The following is a 25729-nucleotide window of genomic DNA, read 5'->3' as shown; positions in this document are numbered from 1 at the left end:
ATAGAAAAAGACCAGGCCGGTTTAGGACAAGAGCTTTGGGACTGATTAATGAGATTTCAGTTTTATCTTTGTTGCGCTTGAGAATGTCCAGTTAAAATCAGCTTTAAATTAGAGATGCAGGCACTTAATTAGAGGTTGGAAGGCTGTGGTGATGGGAACTACTATATATGTTTGTTTCTTTGACATAATAATAGAAATGGACCCATAATGTTGCATTATTTGTCCAAAGGGAAGCATGTAGATTAAAATGAGTAGAGGGCCCTGGAAAGATCCCTGGGGGACGCCCTGCCTAACAGCAGCGGTGGAGGATTTATGTCTCTGAAAAGAAACAAACTGCTTCCTGTCATTAAGATAAGACATGAATCAGAGGTAAACTGTGCTAGAGATGCCAGTGGCTGAATAGATACGCGTAGCTTTTGTTTAAACAAATGCATCATTATCCTCAGGTTTAACTCTCCAGGGATCACTTTCCTGTGATTTGCTAGTGCATTTCCTACTTAAATGCAACCTCTTTTGACATCCTCAGTGTCTAGTAAATATGTGATAAAAATGTGTCTGCTTACAATTTAGCATTTGCATAAGTGTTTCAAAACAACAGAGGGATGTCATCAACCTTGAAATGACTAATCAAAAAGGATCTTACAGAATCCACATGCATCCGATGCTTTCATAATTGCCTTGTTCAGCACATTAACGTTTTTGTTATCTCTCCTCATCTTTCAATTCTGTTTTTATTAAAGTTGAATTTGTTTGTGCATGTTATAAAGTACAAAATAGTGTCACACTAAGTCCCCAGAGAGTGCGAGACAGGCCCGCTGTTGCTCAACAGGGTGCATATCTGTAACCTTGATGTCAAATGCTTATTAGCACTTGCTTCTACTGTTGCCCTTCTCAAAGAAACTGCCAGCACTGAGAGCGTTGAATAAATGCACCCTCAATGTGCTCTGACAGCACTCAGCACTCGCTTAACTGTGGCGTTTGATTATGTGCTTATTATATACCAGTAAACAGATGCGTGGACTGGTGAGGCTGAGAAGGCTGATGTGATTTGACAGGCTCTAGAAACAGAGGAACTGAGTAAACAATGGGAGGAAGCGAGAAAACTCCTATTTAGCCTAAAGATCCAAATGCATCCCAATTTCGCATGTAAACGCAATCCTGTTCACACTGTACACTGGTAAACTCTAACTTTGTCATTTTCATTTTTGATTTGACAAATCAAATGCAATAGGTTTTAATAAATATCCATGCGTGGAAGTGTTACTGCACTGTAAAAACATTATTGTTGGTTTAACATAAAAAAAAGTAAGTTGCCTAGTTGCGTTAAAATTGTAAGTTAATTCAATGAAGGAGATTGTTTTAATAAATAAAAACTCAAAATTTTGTTATCTGAACCACATTAATTATCTAAGTCGATTTCACAAAAGAAAAAAGATGTGATAACAAATCATGAATATTTTTTAGATTTGAATATAGATTTGTTCTGCTTGGGATAGTTCTTCAAAAAAAGTAACTTCTGCCATAATTTACTCACCGTCATGTAATTTCAAACATGTTTTACTTTCTTTCTTCTGTGGAACACAAAGATAAATCTTAAAAAATGTCTCTGTAAAAATGAGAGTCAATGTGGTGCATGGTTAACTTAATGTTCTACAAAATATCTTTTTTGAAAGTCATTCAGATTTCTGACAACATGAGGGCGAGTGAATTATGACAGATTTTCCTTTTTTGGGCGAACTATCCATACATTTTCTGAAACAGAGCAAATATTAGTTTATCACTCTTGTTACCATTTTGTCAGTTTTAACTGTAACACTCTGAAGACACTGAAACTAAAAGTTATTGCGACTATACAACGCTCATGAATATTTAATGAGTTGAGCACTAAGGCAGTTTATGATTGGTTGTCTGCATGGTAAATGGGACTTTTCTTGAGTGGGAAAGCCCAGATGACATTTATCAACGTCAAAATGTGTGCCTTGATCTATTTTGTATTTTTATGTCTGCTGTGTTTTTTTTAAAGAGCTTCTTAAACTTTTACCAAACAGTGACATTTCTAAATGGGTTAGTTTACCCAAAAGTGGAAACAAAAAAGAGCCATAAAGGTTTGGAGCAAAATGAGGGTGAGTAAATTACAGAATTTTTCATTTTTGGGTGAACTATCCCTTTAAATAATTGACCAAACTCTAATTTATTGACTGTTTATTGCAAAGTCCCGCCCATTTAAGAGCTCACCCAATAAACAAAGGTTCCAGACTTCAAAAACCAGCCCTGAAACCAGGAGTGGAAATATTCCTCTGGAAACAACATCACATCCCACTCAAGATGATTGCAGAACGGGAATCATGTCTCTTTAAACCTCATTTGTAACCCCAGGTTAAGCAATGTTTCACACTTGACATTTTGAAAGTATTTCCATTGTGGATCTAGAATTCTAGAGTTGTTAGGCAACGATTCTTCAATGGGAGTCTATGTAGATACTTTTACCATTCATTTTAAACAAAGATCAATGTTGACATGGTCACCAGCCTCATTTAGAGTCCAGCTCAGATGAGATTCATTAGACATTAGGCTTAAAGAGACATGATTCCCGTTCTGCAATCATCATGAGTGGGATGTGATGTTGTTTCCAGAAGAATATTTCCACTCCTGGTTTCTGTTCTCTTTGTTCTTTCTCTTCTCTAAAGTCTTAGAACTTTGATGCCCATTTTGTTCCGTCCCCCATTTCCACGTCCCAGGATGATTTGTGGGGCTCACTGAAGGGCGAAGTGGGATTCCACCAGGTTAAAACAATGAGTGGGAAAGTGATAGATGAACCGACTCCAGCCACATTTGTCTTCGGTTTAACATTTTCTTGTATCAATTGTTTCAGGAAAGCTTGCTTAATATGCATTTCTGAGCGTCCTGGTGCAGAAGGAAGGAATGAATCAACTCCGGAACAAAAGAAGAATAGCAAGACGATTCGGGACTTCAAGACTCTAATTAAGAACAAGGTACTTCATTCTGCCTGTTGCAATGAGAGCGTTATGACGAATCTCTGGCCGTTAATACCATTTAAGATCGTCCAACTAATGTCTCACGTTCCATATTGAAGTAAACAGTCAGTTATATTGTCCAGCTCTGAAACATCTTGAAATATTGCATGACATGTTTGATTTTGTAAAACTGGATTCATTGTGTGTTTATGAAGCCAGTAGTGAACCTTCTCCATCTACAATGGCATGAATTAAACTAATGGCTTTGGAATAAGACAAGGGGCATCGGGAAAATATGGAAGCGCGCTCGTGTGCAGCCATGTGCAAAATTGATATTTCACAATATCTGATTTATCACGGGGCTCATTCTGTTTAGCGTCATTGTCTGTTTATATTCACTTGTGTTTTGCAGTCAGAAGATTGTCTGTTTATGCACAGAGGTCACAGACAACTTTACAACCGGACAGTGTACAGCTGTGATGAATAGTCAGTTTTGACAGTGAAATGGATACTCTAATCTATATATTGACAGGCAGTTGATAAATGGCATGAAAGGCAGGTGTTCACTGATAATGAGCCAGCAAAGCAACCAGCTGATTAAGCTCCAACTTTGATTCCAGAGCTCGACGTCCTTTGATTCATCCTTTGGGAAAAGACAGCATAGATGAATGGAAGAATGTCTCTCGGTAGCTCTACTTCTGGGTCAAAGATGTATACAGTTTTAGTAGCATCGCTGCAAATAGTGCGCAAAAAAACAACATTTTACCTCACAGTGTGTCTCGGATGTTACATATTATATTTTTTTCAATTGCTTGCCCAACACTGGATGTATGTACGTGCTACTTTCCTTATATTTATGATGGCACTCTTGTGGGAAATGATATGCTTTCAATATAAACATTATTCTTTCAATCAAATCAAAGCCAGTTATTCACGCTACAAGCTTTTATGGAGGGAAGCGGATACGCATCAAATCTTTCGCCGCAATAGCAGTAAAACGACACGGCCGGGAATCCAAACTTGTAAAAACACTCCCAAGGACTATTGCCGTTCCAGAAGGTGCCTGTGGTTCGGTCCTTACGGGATTGCCTGACGAATAAGAAGAATGATGAATGGACTGTCTCGGGGCTAATCTGTCTTCTGAGGGGTTAAACAGCACTCAGTTCAAACCACGCTAACTGTTCTACCGTCTGAAGACAACATGAAAGTGCTTTGTTGTTTTAGCGGTGGGAAACCGTGTATGTAGACGCACACAAAGCTCTTTTTTTGGGGGGGGGGGGGGGGGGGGGGCTTTTCTTTCTGATATCAGGGCATGCCAGACATGACAATTTAAAAGCTGGAGTCTATTACTGTGCAAATGAGCGAGATTGTGCCATCTTTTTTGTTTTTCAAAGATATCTTCAATCAATTCCATTTTTTTTTTACTACTCTACCTCAAAGTGCATTAGTATTTTGCATATTTAAAGTGAAACAGAAATGTGTCACAGGTTTGAAAGCATTCCTGGTGTTTGAACATTGAAAATTGTGCAATCTCCTGTTTTCTGCTGTCAGTAAATGGACATTTATGTCTATAGTGATACAAATATGAGTACATTTTACATTTCCCATCGCTAACACTGGAAGTGCCCATCAAACTATGATAAATGTAGCCTTTTAGATATAAATGAGGCAATTAAAAGATGTTTATAAATGATATGCCCCGGGGTTGATTTGCACTCTGTGTATATCATGAGAGGTGAAAGTTCTCAATAAAATATAAATATAAACCACTCAAGTGAAGCAGCTTTAATTAAAACACAGCTGCCGCAAGGCCAAAGACAAGCACTGCTGCAAAATGACCAGTGTGGCTTTCACCACTTCATCTTTCATATTAATCTTGATATAATTATATATTTTATATGATAAAATAATGAATAGACAGTAATGTTTTTGCTCTAGCAAGGGGGAGATTAATGAGACTTTAGAAATTTGGCTTTAAATAAAAAAAGATTTCTAAAGGTTCACTGTAAAATGTTCTTAATCAGTATTTTTGTCTTTTCTTCCCAGTCTAAAATATCAAATCCTCCTAAAATCCTCCTGTTTTACTCAAGAAGCAAAATTACATTAGATATGAAGACTTGATTTCAAAAATAATCATTGATTGTTGATTTTTCTTACTCTATTGGCAAATAGTTTTCAGCATAAATCTATCAATTTATTTTACAAATAAGTAATTTAAATGTTTTTTTTAAATAAATTAAATGTATATTTAAAAAAATATGATAATATTACAAAAAAATGCAAATACAGGCCTATGTGAATTCAAAATTGTGAAGACATTTATAATGTTACAAAAATAAGTCTATAATCAAATAAATGCTGTTCTTTTGAACCTTTTATTTATTAAAGGGGTCATGAACTGAGAAATAGAATTTCCCTTGAGCTTTTGACGTATGTCAAAAGAAACTTACAGGATTTTCTTATAGTATGATAACCTCTTATAAGAGTAAAAAGTTTAAGAATTAAAAACGTCCTTGTTCGTCCAAAAACAGCTTTTATTGTAACCAATAAGAGAAAGCAGAAGAAAATGAACGCCTACTTCGTCATTGCAACTTTAGCCCCGCCCACTGGTGTGTTATGGCGCTTTTCCACTGCATGGTACGGTACGGTTCGGTACGGCACGGCACGCTTTGGCGCTTTTCCACTGCATGGTACGGTACGGCTCGGTTCGGTACGGCTCACTTATGGTGCATTTCCACTGCATGGTACGGTACGGCACGGCTCGCTTCGGCTCGCTTTAAATGGTACCACCTCTGTTGAGGTTCCAAGCGTACCGTACCGATACTAAATGTGACGTGAAAACACTGCAGATCACTGATTGGTCAGACAAAATCGTCACTTCAGCGTCATTGTATATTTGCTACACGAGACACTAAACCCGCTATATTTAAATAGCCAGACAACAGCAAACGCGGTAGCACCTGTTTTTAGAGTTTTTACTTGACAAAAAAAGTTTAAAAAAAAATCAAACAAGAAATGGCTGAATCGTGGTCAGTGGACGAGGTGCAGACGTTCCTCTCGTTGGTTGCCGAGGAGCGGAAGTAGCACAGCTCTTAGCCGCACACGGCTACCACCGGACCTACAATAACGATCAGTCCCACCCACTTTGAAGCGGTACTAACTGCAGTGGAAAAGCAACCGAGCTAAAGTGAACCGAACCGTGCTGTACCGAGTTGAGTTGTACCACGCAGTGGAAAAGCAAAGCGAGCCGAACCGCTCCGCGCCGTGTTGAACCGTACCAAACCGAACCGAGCCGTACCATGCAGTGGAAAAGCGCCATTAGTGAGATGATGAGGAGAGAAGAGCCATTACAGGATCACTGGACTAAAAATAACATTACCTTCCAAAGGATCCTAATGCTAGGATTGTGGTTATTTATTTTCAACAATGCAAATGTCTCAGTTGAGCATTATTTATTTGTATTCGGTTCATTTCACTGTTGATTCTTTGGAAAATTAGTCGCAATTTCGGCGCAGGGTTTGCAAACAGACTTTTACGATATTGCCACAATGCCTGATTTGTGACCAGTGATTTCGGATATGTAATGATTCATGTACAGTCATAAGTTTTTTGTCTATGTGTCAGCAAATCAAACCAGTGACTAAACGATCAGCTTCAAAAGCTTCAAAATTATTTTTGCAGTGTTTTATCCAATTGTCGATTTACAGTACAAAACGACTGCTATCTTTTCAGGAATTCACAATAAGGACGAGTGATATTCCTTTTTCAGGTTCCATTTCACTGCCACATTTATTTGTTCAGCCCGTCCCTGGACCCGCAGGAGGCTTTTGTGTTGACTTCCCCTCTGCAGTCAATTTCCCACAATCCCAATATGCGGTTGAGGGGTAAAGAAAGGCAAGCTGTTAATTGATTGGCAGCAGTTTGCATATACAGTACTGGAAAAATGTCACGTCAAGCTGTTTGTGTGACCTAACTGGCTCTCGGTTAGAGTGACTGAAGAGGGTAATTTATCATTTGACAGTCTTTAGAACGGGCTGTCCGTGCTGTCTCACTATTGTTAGCATCAGCGGTCAGCTGTCACGCATGTTGGATTAGCAAGCATAGATGAGCGACTCAGCAGGATGGACACAAGCAAGGCCACACAAGGAAATGTCAGAGGAAGACAACCGTCGCATGACGATCAGAGGCAATGATTAATAATCTGTGCTGAGAATGTTCAAGAGCGGGCTAAAAGTTTTATGAGTTTGAAAACAATGTAGATTTGTAGAATGTATGGTGGCTTTTGAATTTTTTTGAAAATGCAATTTTATAATTACGAGCTGACTTTTGGGGACTTTAGCTTATCCACCGTATCCCCCAGAGTTAGATAAGTCCATACATACCCTTCTCATCTCTGTGCGTGCCGTAACTCTGCCTGACACACCCACCACTAGCCTAGCTTAGCACAAAGACTGTATGTAAATGGCTCCAGCTAGCATACTGCTCACAATAAGTGACAAAATAACACCAACATTTTCCAATTTACATGTTGTGATTTGTATTGTCACAGCGTGTACAAATAATAAGGTCACATGAGACACAGCCATCTTCTAACCGTATACATACTGGGAACTATATTCTCAGAAGGCGAAGCACTACTTCTGCCGAGTGATTTGCTCGCAGCACCTGAGAAGCCCCGTGGTGAGGAGCTCAGAGTGTTGAGTTTCTTATGTACCATTCGAACTACAGATTCGCTACCCGATCTGGCAAACTTGCATAGTGCGGTTATATCCGATAGAGGGTTGCAAAGCGAATGCAGAAGTGCCGTTCACCCTGAGTTGATGAAACGATTTTGGAAACATTATTTTAAGGTACAAATTTATCTTTGGTGTTGCTTTAACCGAAAGACGTCTTGAAAACAGCTTGTGAACAATGTCACGTAATGTTACATTTACCTCAGAAAAGCCTTCCAATGACCATAAACTCTATAGTTAGAATAATATACTCTATAAAGCAGCATTTTGCTAAATATATGCACTATGTTGCATATTTATTCTATTTTGACAATATAATTAAACTGTAATATTCAATTAATGTAGGCCACTGTTTGTATTTTAAAAAGCAAACTGAAGCGTAACATTATTATTGTGCAATAAAAAAAATTGTAGGCTATACAAATCATTTGATAATTTTAACCTTTATAGCAATAAACCAACTGACAGGGTTTCGTGTTTACAGATTTTTTTTCTGTGAGAAAAATGTATGTACTGTACCTGATATATATCCAAGTGAATCCATATCGTTTTGAATTCAATTGAATGGCAAGCTTGTGAATCTAAATCAAATCGAATCGTGAACTTTGTGTCAATTCCCAGTCCCATATTGTGCACCCCTAGGCCTCTGTAGCTCAGTCGAAACATATTAAATGTCAAATATTGGGAGTTTCTTTAGGGTCATGACAATGACATCGCTTCGGCTTGTACTAAATATCCTGAGCTGGAAAGATGAACGAGGTGAAGAATGAGTATGATAGAGAACGAAATGAAGACACTGACATCAGGCTCTTATCAGATGTTTCCACCAGGACTTGGAGACTCCTGGAAATGAAGACTTAGAGACCTCTGTAGCAAAATTAATGTTCCCATATCTCCCCGTCGTCAGCTGTGGCATTCGGTGCACCTCCAGCCTCGCCGCGCGTCTTCCTCTCTGTGTTCCGGCATTAAGTTCATATCTCCCCTTGCCATAAGCATCCCGTTCCCTCTCACCTCTGCTCTTTCCAATCACTCTGTGCAGTGAATGGCAGCGATGTGGAAAGGTGACATTCAGGTGTCTGGTGAATCGTAGACGGGAATCAATCAGTTTTGGTAGATTCAGCTCAGAATGACTTGCGGTCAGAGGAACGCTGCCTTGCTGGTGTGCATCTCTATAATCCTATTTTGCAGGCGGCCCTTGCGGTTCAGTGTTTTGAACTGAACACGGCTGACACTGGAGGATGCTGTTTTGTAGCACTGTGTATTACAGCTACGCGCTTTTACCTCTGACATAGATACTGTAATGAAAGCTTTCGGGCTTGTTTTTGTAGAGGGTCTACAACTAGTAGGATCATCAAGGCTGCACCATTTTGTAGGCGATATATGTATATAAGAAATCATAAATACAATATGTGTTTAAAGGGTTAGTTCATCCAAAAATGAAAATGACCCCTTTACTCACCCTCAAGCCAGGTGTATATGACTTTCTTCTTTCAGCCGAACACAATCTGAGTTATACTAAAAAAATATCCTGGCTCTTCCCAGCTTTATAATGGGAGTGAATAGTAACTGAGATTTTGAAGCCCAAAAAAGCGCATCCATCCATCATAAAAGTAATCCATACGGCTCCAGGGGCCATCCTACGTCATATGTCGGGTCAGAGGTCACTCTTCGACTCATGTACGACCGTTAATGGAAGTCAGTGATTCTAGTTTCGTCCCCTTGAAATTATAAGGTTCTATCTGACATTTTTGTCAAAATTGAGTTATTCACATATTCTTATTCTGTGACAACTTATTTACATTATGTGATGTTGTTTTTTAAGTTGTGTACATTTTGGAACTTTTTATTTAGAAAATAAAAAGGTTCTTTCTACACAAGAAAGGTATGCAAAAACTTTAAAGCTCAATATCTCAAAACCAGTCAGAATGCAGATAGAACCTTAGAATTCTAAAGTTATAAATATGGATATTTTTCTTACAAAAATGCATTGCTCTGCTTCAGAAGGCCTTATTGACCCCCTGGAGCTGTATGGATTACTTTTATGATGGATGGATGCACTTTTTTGGGGCTTACTATTACTATGTTACTATTCACTCCCATAAAGCTTGGAAGAGCCAGGATGTGTGTGTTTTTTTTTTTTTTTACATATCACCGATTGTGTTTGTTTGAAAGAGGAAAGTCATATACACCTAGGATGGTTCGAGGGTGGATAAATTATGAGATAACTTTCCTTTTTGGTGTTTTGATAAAGGCAGAAGGCTTTATTTATTTATTTTTTACATTAATGCAACATAATAAAGAGCAAAAGATGCACATTAGATGTATAATCGATGTTTATCTGTGTATTTAAGTCTGTCCACTCATAAATCAGCTAAATTAATTTAGAGTTTTCTGGCATGTTGAATTACTATATGGTACAGAAAAAAAATATTTTAACAAACTAATTATACTGTCAACATTCATAATTAAATCATATTTTTTCAGTTTTCTTCCACCACCATGAATTTAAATTGACATGCCCTAAAACTAGAAAAATCAGGGCCTGACAACAGTCAGGAAAATCTAATTTTTTAAATGTTAGTTTATTGACAAAATATTTGAAAAATAAAAGGTTTGCGTGTGATATGATGCGTCAGGTTTTATGGCTCATATAGTTTGATATAGTGAGAATATGGAGCTCATACTTGAGGAGGAGCAAACACGTCAATTTTATTCAGAGGCCCAAACTGAACAAAACATGCAATTTTGTGCAGATGCAGATATTTTTATGGCCAAAAAGTAAGATGAGATCCTGATAGATTGTATTGTAAATCAATAAGATCTTTATGCATTTAAATGCATATACATATCAGATGTCACTCTATATCCCAATAATGTCTAATATGATATTGAAATACTTATTATGATCAAAGCTTTTTATTTTTGAGGAAAAACATGTAATGCAATGCAAAAATGATGATGATTGAGAGATGAACAAATAAAGTTCCTCAAATTAAAGCCTGATGGGTCATATTTCATACTTGCATTTTAACATGTTTTTTTCCCAGTGTTCATCTTGAAATATTACTAACAATATAAAAGTTATCCTTGTGTTAACTTTATAAAAAAACATTCAAGATTTCACAGCAAACAAACACATGAACGATGACCAGAAGGTGGATGTTTTTACAATTACACTAAAAAGGTCTTTTACTTGCTAAAAATGTATAAACTATCAATCAGCCGACAGAAGGCATAGTTGTGTACTACAGTTTTTCATTAGTTTTGATCATGTTGATAATTAAGAGGCCTTAGAAATGTGCATATCAAATATGATACAGTGTAGGGCTAAAAAGACCAAGTTTCTCACTTATGACTTGGCTTTGTTGGCTTTTACAACTTGTACAATCATTCCGACGTGATTTGAACGCACAAGTATTTTCTGATTATGATCTACACCTATGCAGAATCACAAAAAAGCCACGTAAAGACTGTACGTATGATTTGTAGCCTTGTTGTTTTGATAAACATTTATAGAACTAGTTTTATTTCTTTAAAAATACTTATTTTTATAATCTTGCCTGGGGCCTCACAAATTCCACGGCCAGCTCTCCAGATCTGTGAAACTCAGTATATGTAGCAACTTTTAGAAAATTCTCCATTAATCCTAAAGATTAGCTCTCAGAAGCTGAATAACATTGACATATCTTTGACCTTTAGTTTAGTAGCAATGGCAAATACGTCACGCTTAAATGAGGGAAAGAGAATCTTTAGACATCATTTGTTACTGTATAGGAGACTCCAGGACTCGTTCAAAGACTGTCCCTTGAGAGGTCACACTGTTACACGCTGCATCCATGCTTCATCGGCCCTGCTTATGCTGACCGTGTATTCAGTGAACAATTCAATTCATTCTTACAAAACATTACTTCATCCTGCGTGACCCTCAAAGTACTTGCCTGAATCCCAAAATTGCCTGGGCAACACCCTTCAGTCCCATTGGAAACTATCTCCCTCAACAAAGTCACCGTCGCCTCTTCATCTTTATGGTCTCGTATGAAGGACCCCAAGGGGCTGAGGGTGGACAGGTAGGGTGACAACCAGGTCTCGGTAAGATTTGGAAACACATTCCAGACCTCTTTTGAGAATGGGGACACTGGCCAAAAATGATTAATGGCGGACGTGTATGACTGCTTGAAGGGCAGACCATAATTCACCACAAGGACCTGGAGGAACTCGAAGCAACATCCGCCTAACCCGTGACCGTGAGCAAACCACAACCCTCCGCTTGCGTTCATCTCAGGTGCAAAGTTGTCGTCCTTTATGTGTGCAGTTGTTTTTATCATGCTAATACATAATTGCCCACTCGCAATTATCGATAATTGCGGGGAGTTCTCCTTTAGGTTTGCCTTCATCAGAAATTTGGACTATAAAAAGGGTCCTGGGTTTAGATTTCACACAATTACACATTCACTGCTTTTCATCTCTTTTTAATCTCCTGCAAATCTGAAACATGGAGTTTGTTCACAAACACAGCTGAGACCCGACGATTTGCTTTGACATTTTGCTAAACGAATGAAGCAATCCCATCAATGTTGCGCCTCTGTGTCTACTGATTAAAATCATTTGAATTGCAGATGACGTCTTTGTCTAAAGAGTTCAGTAAACAGAGGCATCACGTTGATAGGCACGCCAATTTTTAATTGAAATAAGATCGCCACCCGCTTTGAGCCATAACGCACATAATGGCGTGTGACCGCAGAAAGACTTTTTTCGTTGATCAAATGTGGCTGTAATGACTGCGATAATCCGGATTATTTTGGAAATCTATTATAATCTGTGTCATTCAAAATTATTTCCAGAAAACTATCAGCCGAGGCGCAGGGCTACGAAAATCAAAGTGCCTGCCTTGTTGTCCTTTCATTCTTTTTCGAATCTTTCTGCTTAGGCGGAAAACTGTGGCTAATTTATTCATAGCTCAGCATTTAGTACCTCTAATCTATGGCTGATACTGTTACTGATGCTTGTAATTGTATGATATTGTTAAAGCTGGTTTTCAGGCAGGGTGCTTATCAGGGCCTGTTTAGTGTGCAGCTTGCGGGAAGGGAAGCCCAAATTGAGGAGAAATCAACTGCCGCCTTGGTAAGCAGGGTCGGAATTACCGTGATGGACTGGGGCTGGATTTCTCTCCCATGCATATTTTTGCCCATTGTCACGATCCTCGTCCCTTAATAGGAGCTGACAGAATGTAAATGGGATTTTAAGGGAACTGGCAAAGTCTGTAATTTTTCTCATTTAGTCCATGGATGAGTGAGCCAAGCCGGTAAGATTTGTATGGGAATTTGAGATGGTTCAGTGCGACATGTCAAACCCTGATTATGAACTCAAGGGAGCCTTTTTACCTTAGCCAGTCATCTTCGTGCCTCGCCTCCACCTTCCTTGCAGGTTGTCTAAAAAGGGCTAATTGCTCGCAATGACATTTTCAGTGGATAAAATAGATATCATCAAAATGACATAAAAGATGACTAGACAACACTCTTATTGCTGAATATAAAATGGCACCTTTTTAAACGGTCAAATTAATTAATACGCCACAAAGTAAACCCATAATCTAGCATTTTTAAACGTTTCAAAGCAGTAAAAAAATCAAACCAAACTGCTACAAAAATAGTGACTGTTTTCTGAACACTCTGCCATTGGTTAAACAAACTGATTGCTCCGCCCCCAAATTCACTCATTGGTTGAGCCCCTGTTGCTGTGGCAGGCTGGTTGGGAATAGATTCTCAAAACAAACTTTTGAAAACACCACAGATTCACAGTGTTTACACTCTTTATGGAAATCGACCTACAGATAACTTATAGATGTCTGACAATATCACATACTTCTTCTTTAAGTCTGAAGATCCCACTTTGTGTGACACTACCATTCAAATGTTTGGGGTTGGAAAGATTTTTTATATTTTTGAAAAATGTCTCTTATGCTCAGCCAGGATGAATTGAATTGATTAAAAAATACAGTAAAAACTGTTCTTTTGTGAAGTATACCGGTAATTACAATTTAAAATATCTGTTTTCTATTTTAATAAAATATGATTTATTCCTGTGATGGTAAAGCTGAATTTTCAGCATCATTACTCCGGTCTTTAGTGTCACATGTTCCTTCAGAAATCTTTCTAATATGATTATTTGCTGCTCAAGAAACATTTCTTATTGTTATTAATGTTGAAAACAGTTGTGCTGCTTAATATTGTTGTGGAAACCGTGATGCATCTTTTTCTTGTCATGAATCAAAAGTTCAAAAGAACAGCATTTATTTGAAATAGATTTTTTTTTTTTTTTTTTAGTTTTTACTGTTACTTTTGATCAGTTTAATGCATCCTCACTGAAGAAAAGTCTTCAAAAATAAATGTACTGACCCCAAATTTGAATAGTAGTGTATATTAGTCATTTACTTCAGTTATAAGTTCTTCTGAAAAGGAACAAAACCAGCACCATTCAAACCAGCACCCTACATGCAAACAAACAAACAAACAAGCAGATAGCTCCGCCCCAATCTCTCGCCATTGGTTGAGCCACTGTTGCTATAAAAGGCTGGTTAAATTCTCAAACAACAGTTGTTCTAGCATATATTAGTTTCAGGTTTAAGTATGAAGGGCCACATTTTGTGATATACCACCAAAGTAAATGATTATTGTAGATTGTTAAGATTGTTAAGAAGTGACAATAAAACCAACAGGATTAAAACCGATAGCCTTGTCGAAAACTCGCGCCATTGGTTGAGCCACTGCTGCAGTTTCAGGCTGGTCGGGATTCTCAAACAAACAATGTTTTTTGTTTTTTTAAACACTTTACAGGGAAATCAACCTACAAATGGCTTACTTAGTTGTCTCTGCATATTAAAGAAATTCTATTAAAGAGACAGAAGAAAGACATTTTAGTGTGAAGTATGAAGGGCCACATTTAGTGACATACAACCAAAGAAAATGATTAATGCAAGTTGTTAAGATCATATTAAAAGCCTCAATAAAGCCAACACCATTCTCCTTCAAACCCTCATAAACACTCAGGGTACTTTTGGGCCGGGGGGTGATATTGTGGGGCACTGCGGCTGTAGCTGAGAGACGCTGTGTGTAATGCAGGCTGTTAGTGATGTTAAATGAAGCTTGAAGCCTGGCTGACAGCAGCATTCCTCCACAGGCTCGGCGCTGAGAGAGGAGGAGAGGGGCCAACAAGGGCAGAGTAATGGTCTAAGAGAAACCACGCAGGACACGGCGCTCGTTGCGGCGGACGGGCCATTATCTCATAAGGGCCATTATCTTAATGGGGTGACCGTCTCGATATGACAGATATCACAGAAGGACTGACACATAAACAGTTTTTATAAGATGAATTTACCAGTGTACAATCTCTGCGGTAAAACACAATTGACCCATAGCTGTATACTGATGTAAATAACCTTGTCAAGGTGGGTTACAGTTGCTTTTTATGTGTGTGTATATTGTTGAATGTTGTTACAAAACAAAAGTTTACTCACAAATACACAAGTACACTATTTTCCTTCGATGAAAGCGATGCGTAAATAACTTTCCAGGACATAACGTTTTTCAATTCACCCTTTATAGGATCACATTGTCAGTGTTAAATAAGGTTTGCTACAAAGGTACATCATATAAAACTGTTAAATATATATATAACTTTATGACTCTGAAAATACATAGGATGGTCTTTCACGAAGCGCAAGTCTCCGCTAGTCTCTTCAGGTCAGGTAGATAATGTTCGGTTCGACAAACCGTCTGCCACGCTCGCTACGTTTCCAAATCCTGACTGATTTCAGTCCATTACACGACAGTGGTAGCAGAACTGCAATAGAAGAAAAGTCAACAGTTTTGTTGTAAAAGTCTTTGTCTTTTTTTGCGTGTGCTCAGTTGGAAAAACTCCTTTCAAAGCTCAGGTATGTTGTTTTTTTTGCTTGCGTTTCTCGAAGCTGAAGCAGCTGATGTGTGTGTTTCGTGTTCATATTGGAAATCCTTCCCCACAGAAATTGTTTGTCCGTATTTCTTTGGTCTGTAAAATTTCAATAGATCCTTACACTTTTCACGATCCATGTTGCAAACTATCGTGCATTCGTCATCGCACTGATCACTTGCCCGTTTTGGCATTGGCAAACGAAGCGTTGGCCGGTTCCAACTCTGATTGACAGCACAGGGGGATCCATTCCGCACGGTCCACGTAAACTCCATGACGAGAGGTCCTCACCCCTTATCTTATGAGACTGAAGGACTAATGGAGAGACTGACAGACAGGGCTAACAGGACTATGATGAATGCTCCCCTCCCCCGCACCGCTGTAGTTTTGGAGAATGACGAGGTTCTTCCATACGTTGCACCTCTCTTGGGAAAATCTTCACCCACTGGCGTCAGGATACCTGGGATTTAACAACACAACAGTTAGGGTGTATAACACAATCACTTGTGCATTTTGAGAGGTTCTGGTGTTGTCCCAAATCCAACCCTTGTTGGACTCGAAACAAGGATATAGACAAATCTTCAAGGCTTCTTTAATTTTAATAAAGAGACCTCTTGATGTCAGTGATATTAACAGCTAAATTATTTTCAGTATCTAAGAAATCTGTAAAATAGCTTTTTGATTGTAGTCTTAAGCATCAAAATAAATGAATTAACATTTTTTAAATGATCTACCACATACATTTATATAATTAAAACAACAAATATGGACATTATACATTGTCATTCTGTCTGTTATTTTGCTGTTAACAAGCTAAGTGACTAAGTTGCTCAGATAACATATCTTACACAAGTTACTACACATAATCTTGGACAACGTTGACCATTATTCAATATGTTTCTATATAAGGTTGCAAATTTAACTTTATGCGCAAAATGAGAATCTCACATAAAACACTTGCGAATAAGAGATCAACATCTTCACTTCCTGGTAAACGGGCGTAAAATATATAATAAAAGCTGGAGAAGCCATTGTCTAGAATGATTTTTGTATATAATAAATTACTTGCATCTCAGAGCGTAAAGACCGAATGCAATAAATGCTTTTTGGAGAGCCTTGCCTGTTGTTTGGGAATGCAGTCGTGTAAGACAGTTCTGGAAGGTAATCATACCAAAACACTTTGACGACAGACCAAAACAGCACTTCAGATGCTGTCCAAAAAGATTGGTTCACTGGTTAGTCCAGTTATACCATCCCATCGCTAAGTCACATGATTTTTTTTTTTTTTTTAATGTGCATTTAGGAATGTATTCGGTAAATGCGTTTCCGTAGTTTATGTGCATGTTTTTTTATCAGATAACGATAAAAAAGCAGCGCATACATTTTTTATGCGCATTTTTTAAATTTATGCGCATCTTGGCGTTTCCGTCCATGTTTTATGTTTCTGTATTTTATGCGATATCCCAAAATGCGCATACAAATAGGTGGATGAAAACATAGCTATTGTTAATCCATTGGGGTATTTGGCAGGACATTAGCCTTTTTGACAAGCAAGTCAATGTCCTGAGTTGTTGTTTTGTTTTGTGGCACTTACTGTGGTTGTTTTCACTCGGCCTCCCGGCTGTGCACACGTCCAGCCCGTTCTGTTTACCAATAGGTCACAGCCTTCGTCATCCAAACAAGGCATCATCTCACACCACTGTCTGCTCCTGACAATATGCGCTGTTAAAAGAAGAGGAAAACAAATATGAAGAGGAAGTTAAATACGCAGAACAACATTTGCAACCTATTTTACTTCTGTAAGTCTATAGGTTTCTTTGTGAAACAGACACATTAAATTGAAATTAAACGCAATTAAACAACCTTGTTTATTAGCTCTTATTTTAATCAAAGCGCGGTCTCTATATGACTGCCAATTGGTGCAACTGAAATGTTAAAGAATTTAAATCATAGTAGAGGAAATTCATCTAAATAAATAGAGTTTTAGCAATATATATGCCATTAGGGTCAAGTTTAGTTAATAAATATAAAATTGTCATATGACATTCAGAGGTCAAGACATTGTAGAATAAAGACATTTCATGCCACAAAGGAAAATAGCAATGAAAGAAAAGAGCTCCAGCACTTGGCCTAATATCCTAAGCCGTTCTCTTGGAAACAGATCGCTAAGGTCCAACAGTAAGAATTTTTTCCTGAGGTAAGATTGTTTTTGCACTTAATCAAACATAAATGTCTATTTATAATAACTAGGGCACCCTTACATGTTCATTTGCATACCGTGACACCCCAATTGGCCCTTAGAGAGAGAGAGAAAAAAGGGAGGGAGGAAAGGAGGGAAACTGAGAGAAAAAGAAACGGAGAGAGAGAGGAAAAAACAGTACATTTGTGAGGTGGAGAAAATGATAATCAGAGTGAAATATAACCCAGGGAAGCAAAAGTACATAAATATCAGGGTGGCAGAATTTGTACGTTTGGAGAAAGGCTAACAAAGTATTTGGTGAACAAGTAGATACAAATGGATGCGAAATGTCATTCTCACCAAAGGAAAAGGCACGTCCTTAAAGGTAAAAAATAGTTGTAGAGATGGCTTCCAAACTCAAAGTAGTTTGTTATGTAGTGAATGTTTCCCTCACAGCGTCTACTCTAGGGACTAGCTTCCGCTACTAATCTCCAGCATTAGTATTCACTGTTATGCCCTGGGCCATAACGACAAATAAAAGAGCCTTTCATGCAAATTTGGTACGTCTTCATTCTGTAGGCATGATTCACAAAACCGTAGGATGCAGCCAGTGGTGCTCTAATCTACGCTTTGAGTTTAGTATACTATCAGTCTTACATGTAGTTTTTATTATTCATTTTGTAAATATTACGTAATTGGGTGCGGGTTAGTTGGCTTGATTGGTTTCATGTTGATTGGAGGGCTTGAACAGAGTATGGTTAAAACGAGTGCATAAAAGTAAAGTTTGTCAAGACAAACAACTTAAAAAAGTTTAAAAAGCCTTGAAAGTTGTGTAGTCCTTGTGCTTTATAGTTGGATAGACAGATGGATGGATGGGCGGACAGACAGACAGATGAATAGGTGGATGGATGGATGGATGGATGGATGGATGGATGGATGGATGGATGGATGGATGGATGGATGGATGGATGGATGGATGGATGGATGGATGGGTGGATGGATGGATGGGTGGATGAATAGATTAGATAGATAGATAGATAGATGGATAGATAGATGGATGGATGGATGGGTGGATGGGTAGATGGATAGATAGATGGATAGATGGATGGATGGATGGGTGGATGGATAGATAGATAGATAGATGGATGGATGGATGGATGGGTGGATGGGTGAATGAATAGATAGATAGATAGATAGATAGATAGATAGATAGATAGATAGATAGATAGATAGATAGATAGATAGATAGATAGATAGATAGATAGATAGATAGATAGATAGATAGATGGATGGATGGATGGATGGATGGGTGGGTGGGTGGATGGGTGGGTGGATGGGTGGATGGGTGGGTGGATGGGTGGGTGGGTGGGTGGATGGATGGATGGATGGATGGATGGATGGATGGATGGATGGATGGGTGGATGAATAGATAGATAGATAGATAGATAGATAGATAGATGGATGGATGGATGGATGGATGGATGGATGGATGGATGGATGGATGGATGGATGGATGGATGGGTGGATGGATGGGTAGACGGACAGACAGACAGACAGACAGACAGATAGATAGATAGATAGATAGATAGATAGATAGATAGATAGATAGATAGATAGATAGATAGATAGATAGATAGATAGATAGATGGATGGATGGATGGATGGATGGAGGGATGGAGGGATGAAGGGAGAGATAAATAGATGATCTTCATTGGAACTATGTGGGATTTTTTATAAAATTTGCTCTCGGGAAAACCGTAAGTCAGATCAGAATGTAAAGTAATAGCATCCCATGTCAGGCTGAAGGACATGAAAAGCTGGAAAGCTCCGTTACATTTGATAAATGTCTGGTCTTGCATTAGGGATTTGTCAAGCCAACACACTGTAATAATGATGCCCCCAAAACCCTTTATTTCACAGTAAAATACTCATCTACTCCGAAAACCCCCCACATCCCACCTCTAACTCATTCTCTGCTTGTCTCTGGTATTACGTTGGATCACTCCAGCCTTCAATGATGCATGACACATGACAGATCATCAACATTTTAACACTTTAAAGAACTAAAGTCAACAAATCCACAAACAACAGCTGAAGAGAGTCCTGTCTGCACAACACGTAAGCTCTCAGACTCGCTCTCTAATGAGCTGTCCTCTGTCTCCTGGTATTGAGCATTGAGACTGTCACTCCACTGATGGCAAACAGACTATGACAGAGTGCACAAAGTGCCTCTCCGAATCAACACATCAAAGAACTCTGGGAACTTGGAGGTTTTGGTCAAAGGGGCACAAAAGTAATATTAAAGTTGGATAATGAGAGCAAAACATGGCATTGTTCAGATAATATGCTTTTATCTGATTCTGAATGGAAACATCTCACTCTTGCTTGTAATTTATATAGCTCAGACTACTATATATACTTATATAACTCTTATTTTTGTGTTTTTATTAGTGATTGTGAAGCACTTTTGGCAACAGCTGTTGCATTAAAAGTGCCATATAAATAAACAAATGAAATGAATGAATCAAAAAAAAACTATAACAGATTTGCATTACAAATTCCTTTTATTGTTAGATGCTGGAAATTGAATCTTTTGAATTGTAATCTGTATATTTGAAGTATCCACACGTTGGGACTTAAATTAGAAAAAGGCAAAAACAAATATCAAACTAATCCCTGCAATCAATTCTTGCGAGAAGACTTTCTTGCTAACTACTCATGCATCTCTCATGCCGGTACAGATGGCATCTAAATTGTGACAGATCACTGAATACCTCCATTATCACACCCAAAATGATTTCTACTTATTTTTTGTTTACATAAAATATGCCGTGTGCCTTTCAGCCGTGCCTCTGCAATTCACAAAATTTTTTAATCATTGATCAAAATGATTCAATACAAAAAATATATATATTTGCATTTTCTGAAGGAAATATCAGTGCTTGAAAGTAATAGTGTGTTTAAGACGTTTTGTTGGATGTATATGACATTGTTTTGTTTTTGCAGTGTAAAAAAATGCAAGAAAGAAATGGCTAATCACAAGTCAGTAATTTACAAGTCAGTAAATTGGTTTAAAGAACACCAATCACAATGAATATTAGCCTACAATTTAAAATAAAAATAAATAAAAAACTAGCTGGAATGTTACAAATGAATAATTTGAATCAAAATCAATTTGATTCTTTTGAAAATAATTGTTGAAACTGATTCACAGAAATGATAAAAAAACAAAAATCATCACAATATTGCTTCATTTTTATATTTCCAGCAACATCATTGTGAATATCATTGTGAATATTAGATATCTTGCCTGACCCTACATGCAGGCAGTGTAATGGTCAAATTCTGGTTATTTTTTAAACCTAAATTTGTTTTTTATAATGGGTCTTCACAATGTTCCGAGGAAAGGTAGATCCAGTCCTCAAGGCCCTGTCATTCCTGCCCCAGTTAAGACTTTAGCTGTGACTGATGACCGATGCAGAGGCCGGACTCAAGATTTATCGGGACAATAAATGAGATGGGCTGCTCATTGCAGCGGACTGCGATTACTCAAACGTTTGGCACAGAGGAGAACATCAAACATCTGTCCATACATTTTTACAGCAGACACTGCTTGAGAATTCTATATGTTTAACATTCACAGTAATGGCACACACTAGTATTCAGATCAGCTTTGCTTACACAGGAAATGTCCATAATTTACAAGTAGCACATGCTCTTCTTTATAATGAATTCATGAGCTTACATCCCAAACAGTTTCTTCACCAAGCCCCTTCTGTTCTCAATGTTAAGCCCCCCACTGTGATGCAATCAGTGAGGGGATTTATGTCATAAATTGCCTAGATAATGAACTGGATGTGAATAACAATTAATATTTTCAATCTATTGTTTTGCGCCATTTTTTTTTACAATGACATTACACCAGTATTTTCTGCACCGCTTTTCACGACACTGCTGAATCTTTTATTGCACATATTCCACTCAAAAACAAACAAGACGCTACGACCAGTGTAATCAGATTCACAAACTAATACATCTTATATGATTTTGTCAAAAAGGCTCACAAGTTATTGGTTTTAATCAGTCTGAATGCATCTGAATAAAGAAAAATCTCAATTCTGAATGAGAAATATGAATGAATCTCTGGAGACTCACAAGAAGTCTGATGAATCATTTTTGAATGAACTCACTGGATCAGTCAGGGCTGCGTTTCCCAAAAGCATCGTAAGTCTAAGTAGATCGTAGAACCATTGCCACCAATGATGGAAAATGCAGCCCAGATCAGTTACTGAATAAACATTCTAAACAAGTTATTATTTTCAGTCATATTCAACTCAAAATCAAGCGAAGAATTGTTTTATGTACTTGAATCAGTAGCATTGTGCATGATACAAATTTGCAACAGCTTTTTGTAATAAATGATATTTAAGTTCTTAGTAAAAATGACAATTACAACATTAAACATAATTTGACTGTTTAATGATAATATTAATACATACTATTTATAATCAAATGTATCAGACAATATTTAGTATTTATTGATATATAACATTTTAATGTTTTAAAAATTTAATCTATTGTACAATCTAATATTTATGTATTTGCCATAATGAAATTCCATACAATTATGTTGTTATGGTAAAAAAAAAAAAAAAAAAGATATATATATATATATACAAATTTGCAACTGTTTCTTTGTAATAAATTATAAACATAATTTGATTGTTTAATGATAACATTAAAATATATTATTTATAATTGAATGTGTACACGCAATATTTAGTATTTGTTAATATAGCATTTTAATGATGTTTTTAAAATAAAATTGATTGTACAATCTCATATATTTTTGTAGTAATTTTATATGTATATATTCTATGAATATATCTGCACAGTAGATTTATTTTCATTTCATTACACCATCATAAAACTTGCTTTGATAATGAAATAGAATAATACTCTTGGATTAATCACCAAATGCACAGATATGTGTACACTGCTGGTTCTCACTTAATTGATTCTAGAAAGCAAAATGAAGGTATTTTTGTGAGAGGATGTTTGTGTAAAATAATATATGAGGAGTCAAGGCGGAGAGTCTGTGTAATCTGTGTTATCATGTGCGCACCTGCAGACACTTCATCACAGGGCATGCTAATTTTTAGAGCATTGTGGAAACACAGAGGATGCATTATATAATTAGTTTCTAGTGGGACCACTTATGTCAAGTCTCTGTATTTATTTAGTGGGTGAGCAAAATAACAATATATTTTGTGTCCTTATCTGATCTGTCCTTTCAAAAATATAAAGCAATGCCAGCAACTGCAACCCATATTAAAATGTAAAGAATGTGAATGGCAATTCTAGCTTTTGGTGTTCCCGACGTGATATTCCCTGATGAAACGAGCTCCATCTTGACTTAGGAATCTTGATTGATGGCGTGGAACTTCTCTAGTCACTCCCGAATGTTTTGGGGAGCCGGTATCCCATTTGTAATGCTGCCGCATAGTACCAGCGAAATGAAGCAGATGCTTTGAATTGGCTGCCTGGGGTCAGCCCTGACCTATCACATCCATCTAGGCTGTGTGACTAGGGAAACATTACTAATCCTTGGACTGACATTCCGAATTCGATTGAGGAGTCAAAGATATGGAATTAATGCAGGAGCTCAGCGAGCGGGACTTGATTATCCTGACACCTGGCTGACGATCACCTTGTCTAATTGTTCAAATGCTCTCCTTCCCCTGACTTTCCACATAGTTTTCGGGGCATACTCCAGCTGTCGGCTCTCACCTCCTCGCTACCACCAGCTGAGGGAATTGGGTTCTGTTGCTGTCACTTCGCGCCCGCTTCCAGGCAGAATCCGCAGTCCCTCTGAGTCCCAACATGCTGCAGCCGCCTCTCGTTTAGCTTTTTCAGTCTGATTTGATATTGATGCCAGACTTTCCAGGCCACTTTGATTCTGTTCTACATGAAAACTTCATGACGGTTTAATTTCCTGTTGGTTTGATGATAAATTCATTTTAATTGTCATGTCGATGTCATTACCCAAGACATCTTAACAGATTCCAGAGAGCAAATGTGTTTTCGGCTCTGGTTTTCTTGCTAGTAATATTACATGGAGGCGGTTTGCAGTTAGAACTGACCTGTCAGTGTACTAATTTAATTATGCTACGAACATGAATTAAACATAATTTTAGCCTGGTTTCATGCCAAAGAATGTTGTTTTTTCCATGGTTTAGTCTGTGTGTGAGTACCTAATTTTAAATTGAACACCACTGTTACACTGAATAAAATGCTACACCTACAAGTTTTGACTATATATTACCATACAAAAGTTTTTAAAATAAGTTTAAAATTATAATATTTATTTGTATTATTATTCTTGTGATGCAAAGCTGAATTTTCAGCATCATTACTCCAGTCTTCAGCGTCACATGATCCTTCAGAAATCATTCTAATATGCTGATTTGCTGCTCAAAAAAACATTTCTTATTGTTCATATTTTTGTGGAAACTGTTATTTTTAGGATTCTTTGAATTTCATATCTTTACAGTCACTTTTGATACATTTAAAGCATTCTTAATGAGTAAAAATATAGATGTTTTAAACAATTTTACTGATTCCAAATTTTAGAACTGTATATTATAATATATTATATATAAAGAAGACTCCAGGTTGTAAAATGTTGTACAACTCCCAAAAAAGTTATTTTAAGGTGTCATTGTTACAGTGTAATTACATTTTTAAATACTAAGTAATATTAATTAACACCATGTACTTACTATAGTGTTAGGGTTAGGAAAAGGGTTTGGTTTAGGTTAGTTGCATGTAATTATGCATCATTTACTGTTATTACTACAGTAAGTACATGTAATGGTATAAAAAATTTAAACAAGAACTTGGCATTTCATGCATTTTAAACTATATTTTTACGAATGTGATTTTTCAGAGTCAGATGTGATCTAGTGTCATCTTGTTTTACTGGTCTTCAATGTGCTAAATACAAAAGTCTGCTCACCTTCCATCAGCAGGGCTTGTTTACTCAGCACCTGCTGTCATGCAGCTAAAGCTGGCGGTCTAACTTCTAATACATAATGGCAGACGTGACGGCTATTCTTTCTCAGTATCAAAACCTGTCTGATTGCCTGCCTTTTATCAGATAAAGCCATGGGGCACAGAACAAGATAAAACAGCCTCTTTGCCTCATTTGAAGAGATCGGGCTATATTTAGCAGAAGCTTTTTTTCTCTAAAGAAACAAAACGATTGAAGAAATCAATAATTCTTTAATAGCTGCAGACACTCAGAGAGCCAAATTACACAAAATTAAAATCGAGTGGAATAAATAGTTAAACAGCAAACAAACGTAGGAAATATTGAGGGAGCTGTGTTGTTCAAGAAAAGATTGTCTTCACATGCAGGGGGCAAATTGTCAATTGGATACACTGATATTTTCTTTTTAAGGCTTAAATTTATATCTGAAGAGCAGAATCCATCGGTTGTTATGATATAACTGCATTTTTGAAAGGCCAAAGCCTCAAGACCTCTGCTCGCACAGATGGAGAAATTGTATCTGGCTATCTTGTTAGAAAATGCCAACGTAGAGTGACTGATTTTTATTGTCAATTTGTAAGCCATAAGACAATTTTCCAATAACGGCAATGAGGAATTACTGAAACACAACATCCGCAGCATTTTTTTTCTACTTGCATTGTTCATTTTATTTTTTCATCTTTATCGTATCCTGGATTCTGTGCTATTTTACCATGCTTTGGAATTTTTACGAAATTTTTTCAGCCATGGTTACTGATTGGCATGTGGTGTAGCCCACTACATGTGATAGACTAAGGTCGTAGAAACACGGAGGACTGTGTCTTTCAAAAGCAATTACTCAAGAACA

At 37.4% G+C, this 25729-nt stretch overlaps 2 protein-coding genes across 4 annotated transcripts in view; one reads left to right on the top strand and one right to left on the bottom strand.

The window, feature by feature from the left end:
* Window positions 1-25729, top strand: part of LOC306993838 (uncharacterized protein) — an 89109-nt gene that overhangs the window by 53929 nt on the left and 9451 nt on the right. For both annotated transcript variants that reach the window (XR_013796544.1, XM_079603969.1), the window contains exon 3: window positions 2873-2993. Coding sequence is in view for 1 of the 2 variants with exons in the window: in XM_079603969.1 (XP_079460095.1) it covers window positions 2873-2993 (121 nt within the window). In the remaining variant the exon portion in view is untranslated. The remainder of the gene's footprint in view (window positions 1-2872; window positions 2994-25729) is intronic.
* tafa5b (TAFA chemokine like family member 5b) overlaps window positions 15293-25729 on the bottom strand; it is a 43888-nt gene continuing 33451 nt past the window's right edge. For both annotated transcript variants that reach the window (XM_079603968.1, XM_079603967.1), the window contains exons 3-4: window positions 17247-17374; window positions 15293-16112 (exon numbers count right to left, since the gene is read on the bottom strand). In XM_079603968.1, the coding sequence (XP_079460094.1) occupies window positions 16104-16112; window positions 17247-17374 (137 nt within the window). In that variant the 3' untranslated portion in view covers window positions 15293-16103. The remainder of the gene's footprint in view (window positions 16113-17246; window positions 17375-25729) is intronic.

Source organism: Phoxinus phoxinus (assembly GCF_949152265.1).
Source record: "Phoxinus phoxinus genome assembly, chromosome: 25".
NCBI classification, from domain to species: Eukaryota; Metazoa; Chordata; class Actinopteri; order Cypriniformes; family Leuciscidae; genus Phoxinus; species Phoxinus phoxinus.
This window is presented reverse-complemented; position numbering and strand designations above follow the sequence as displayed.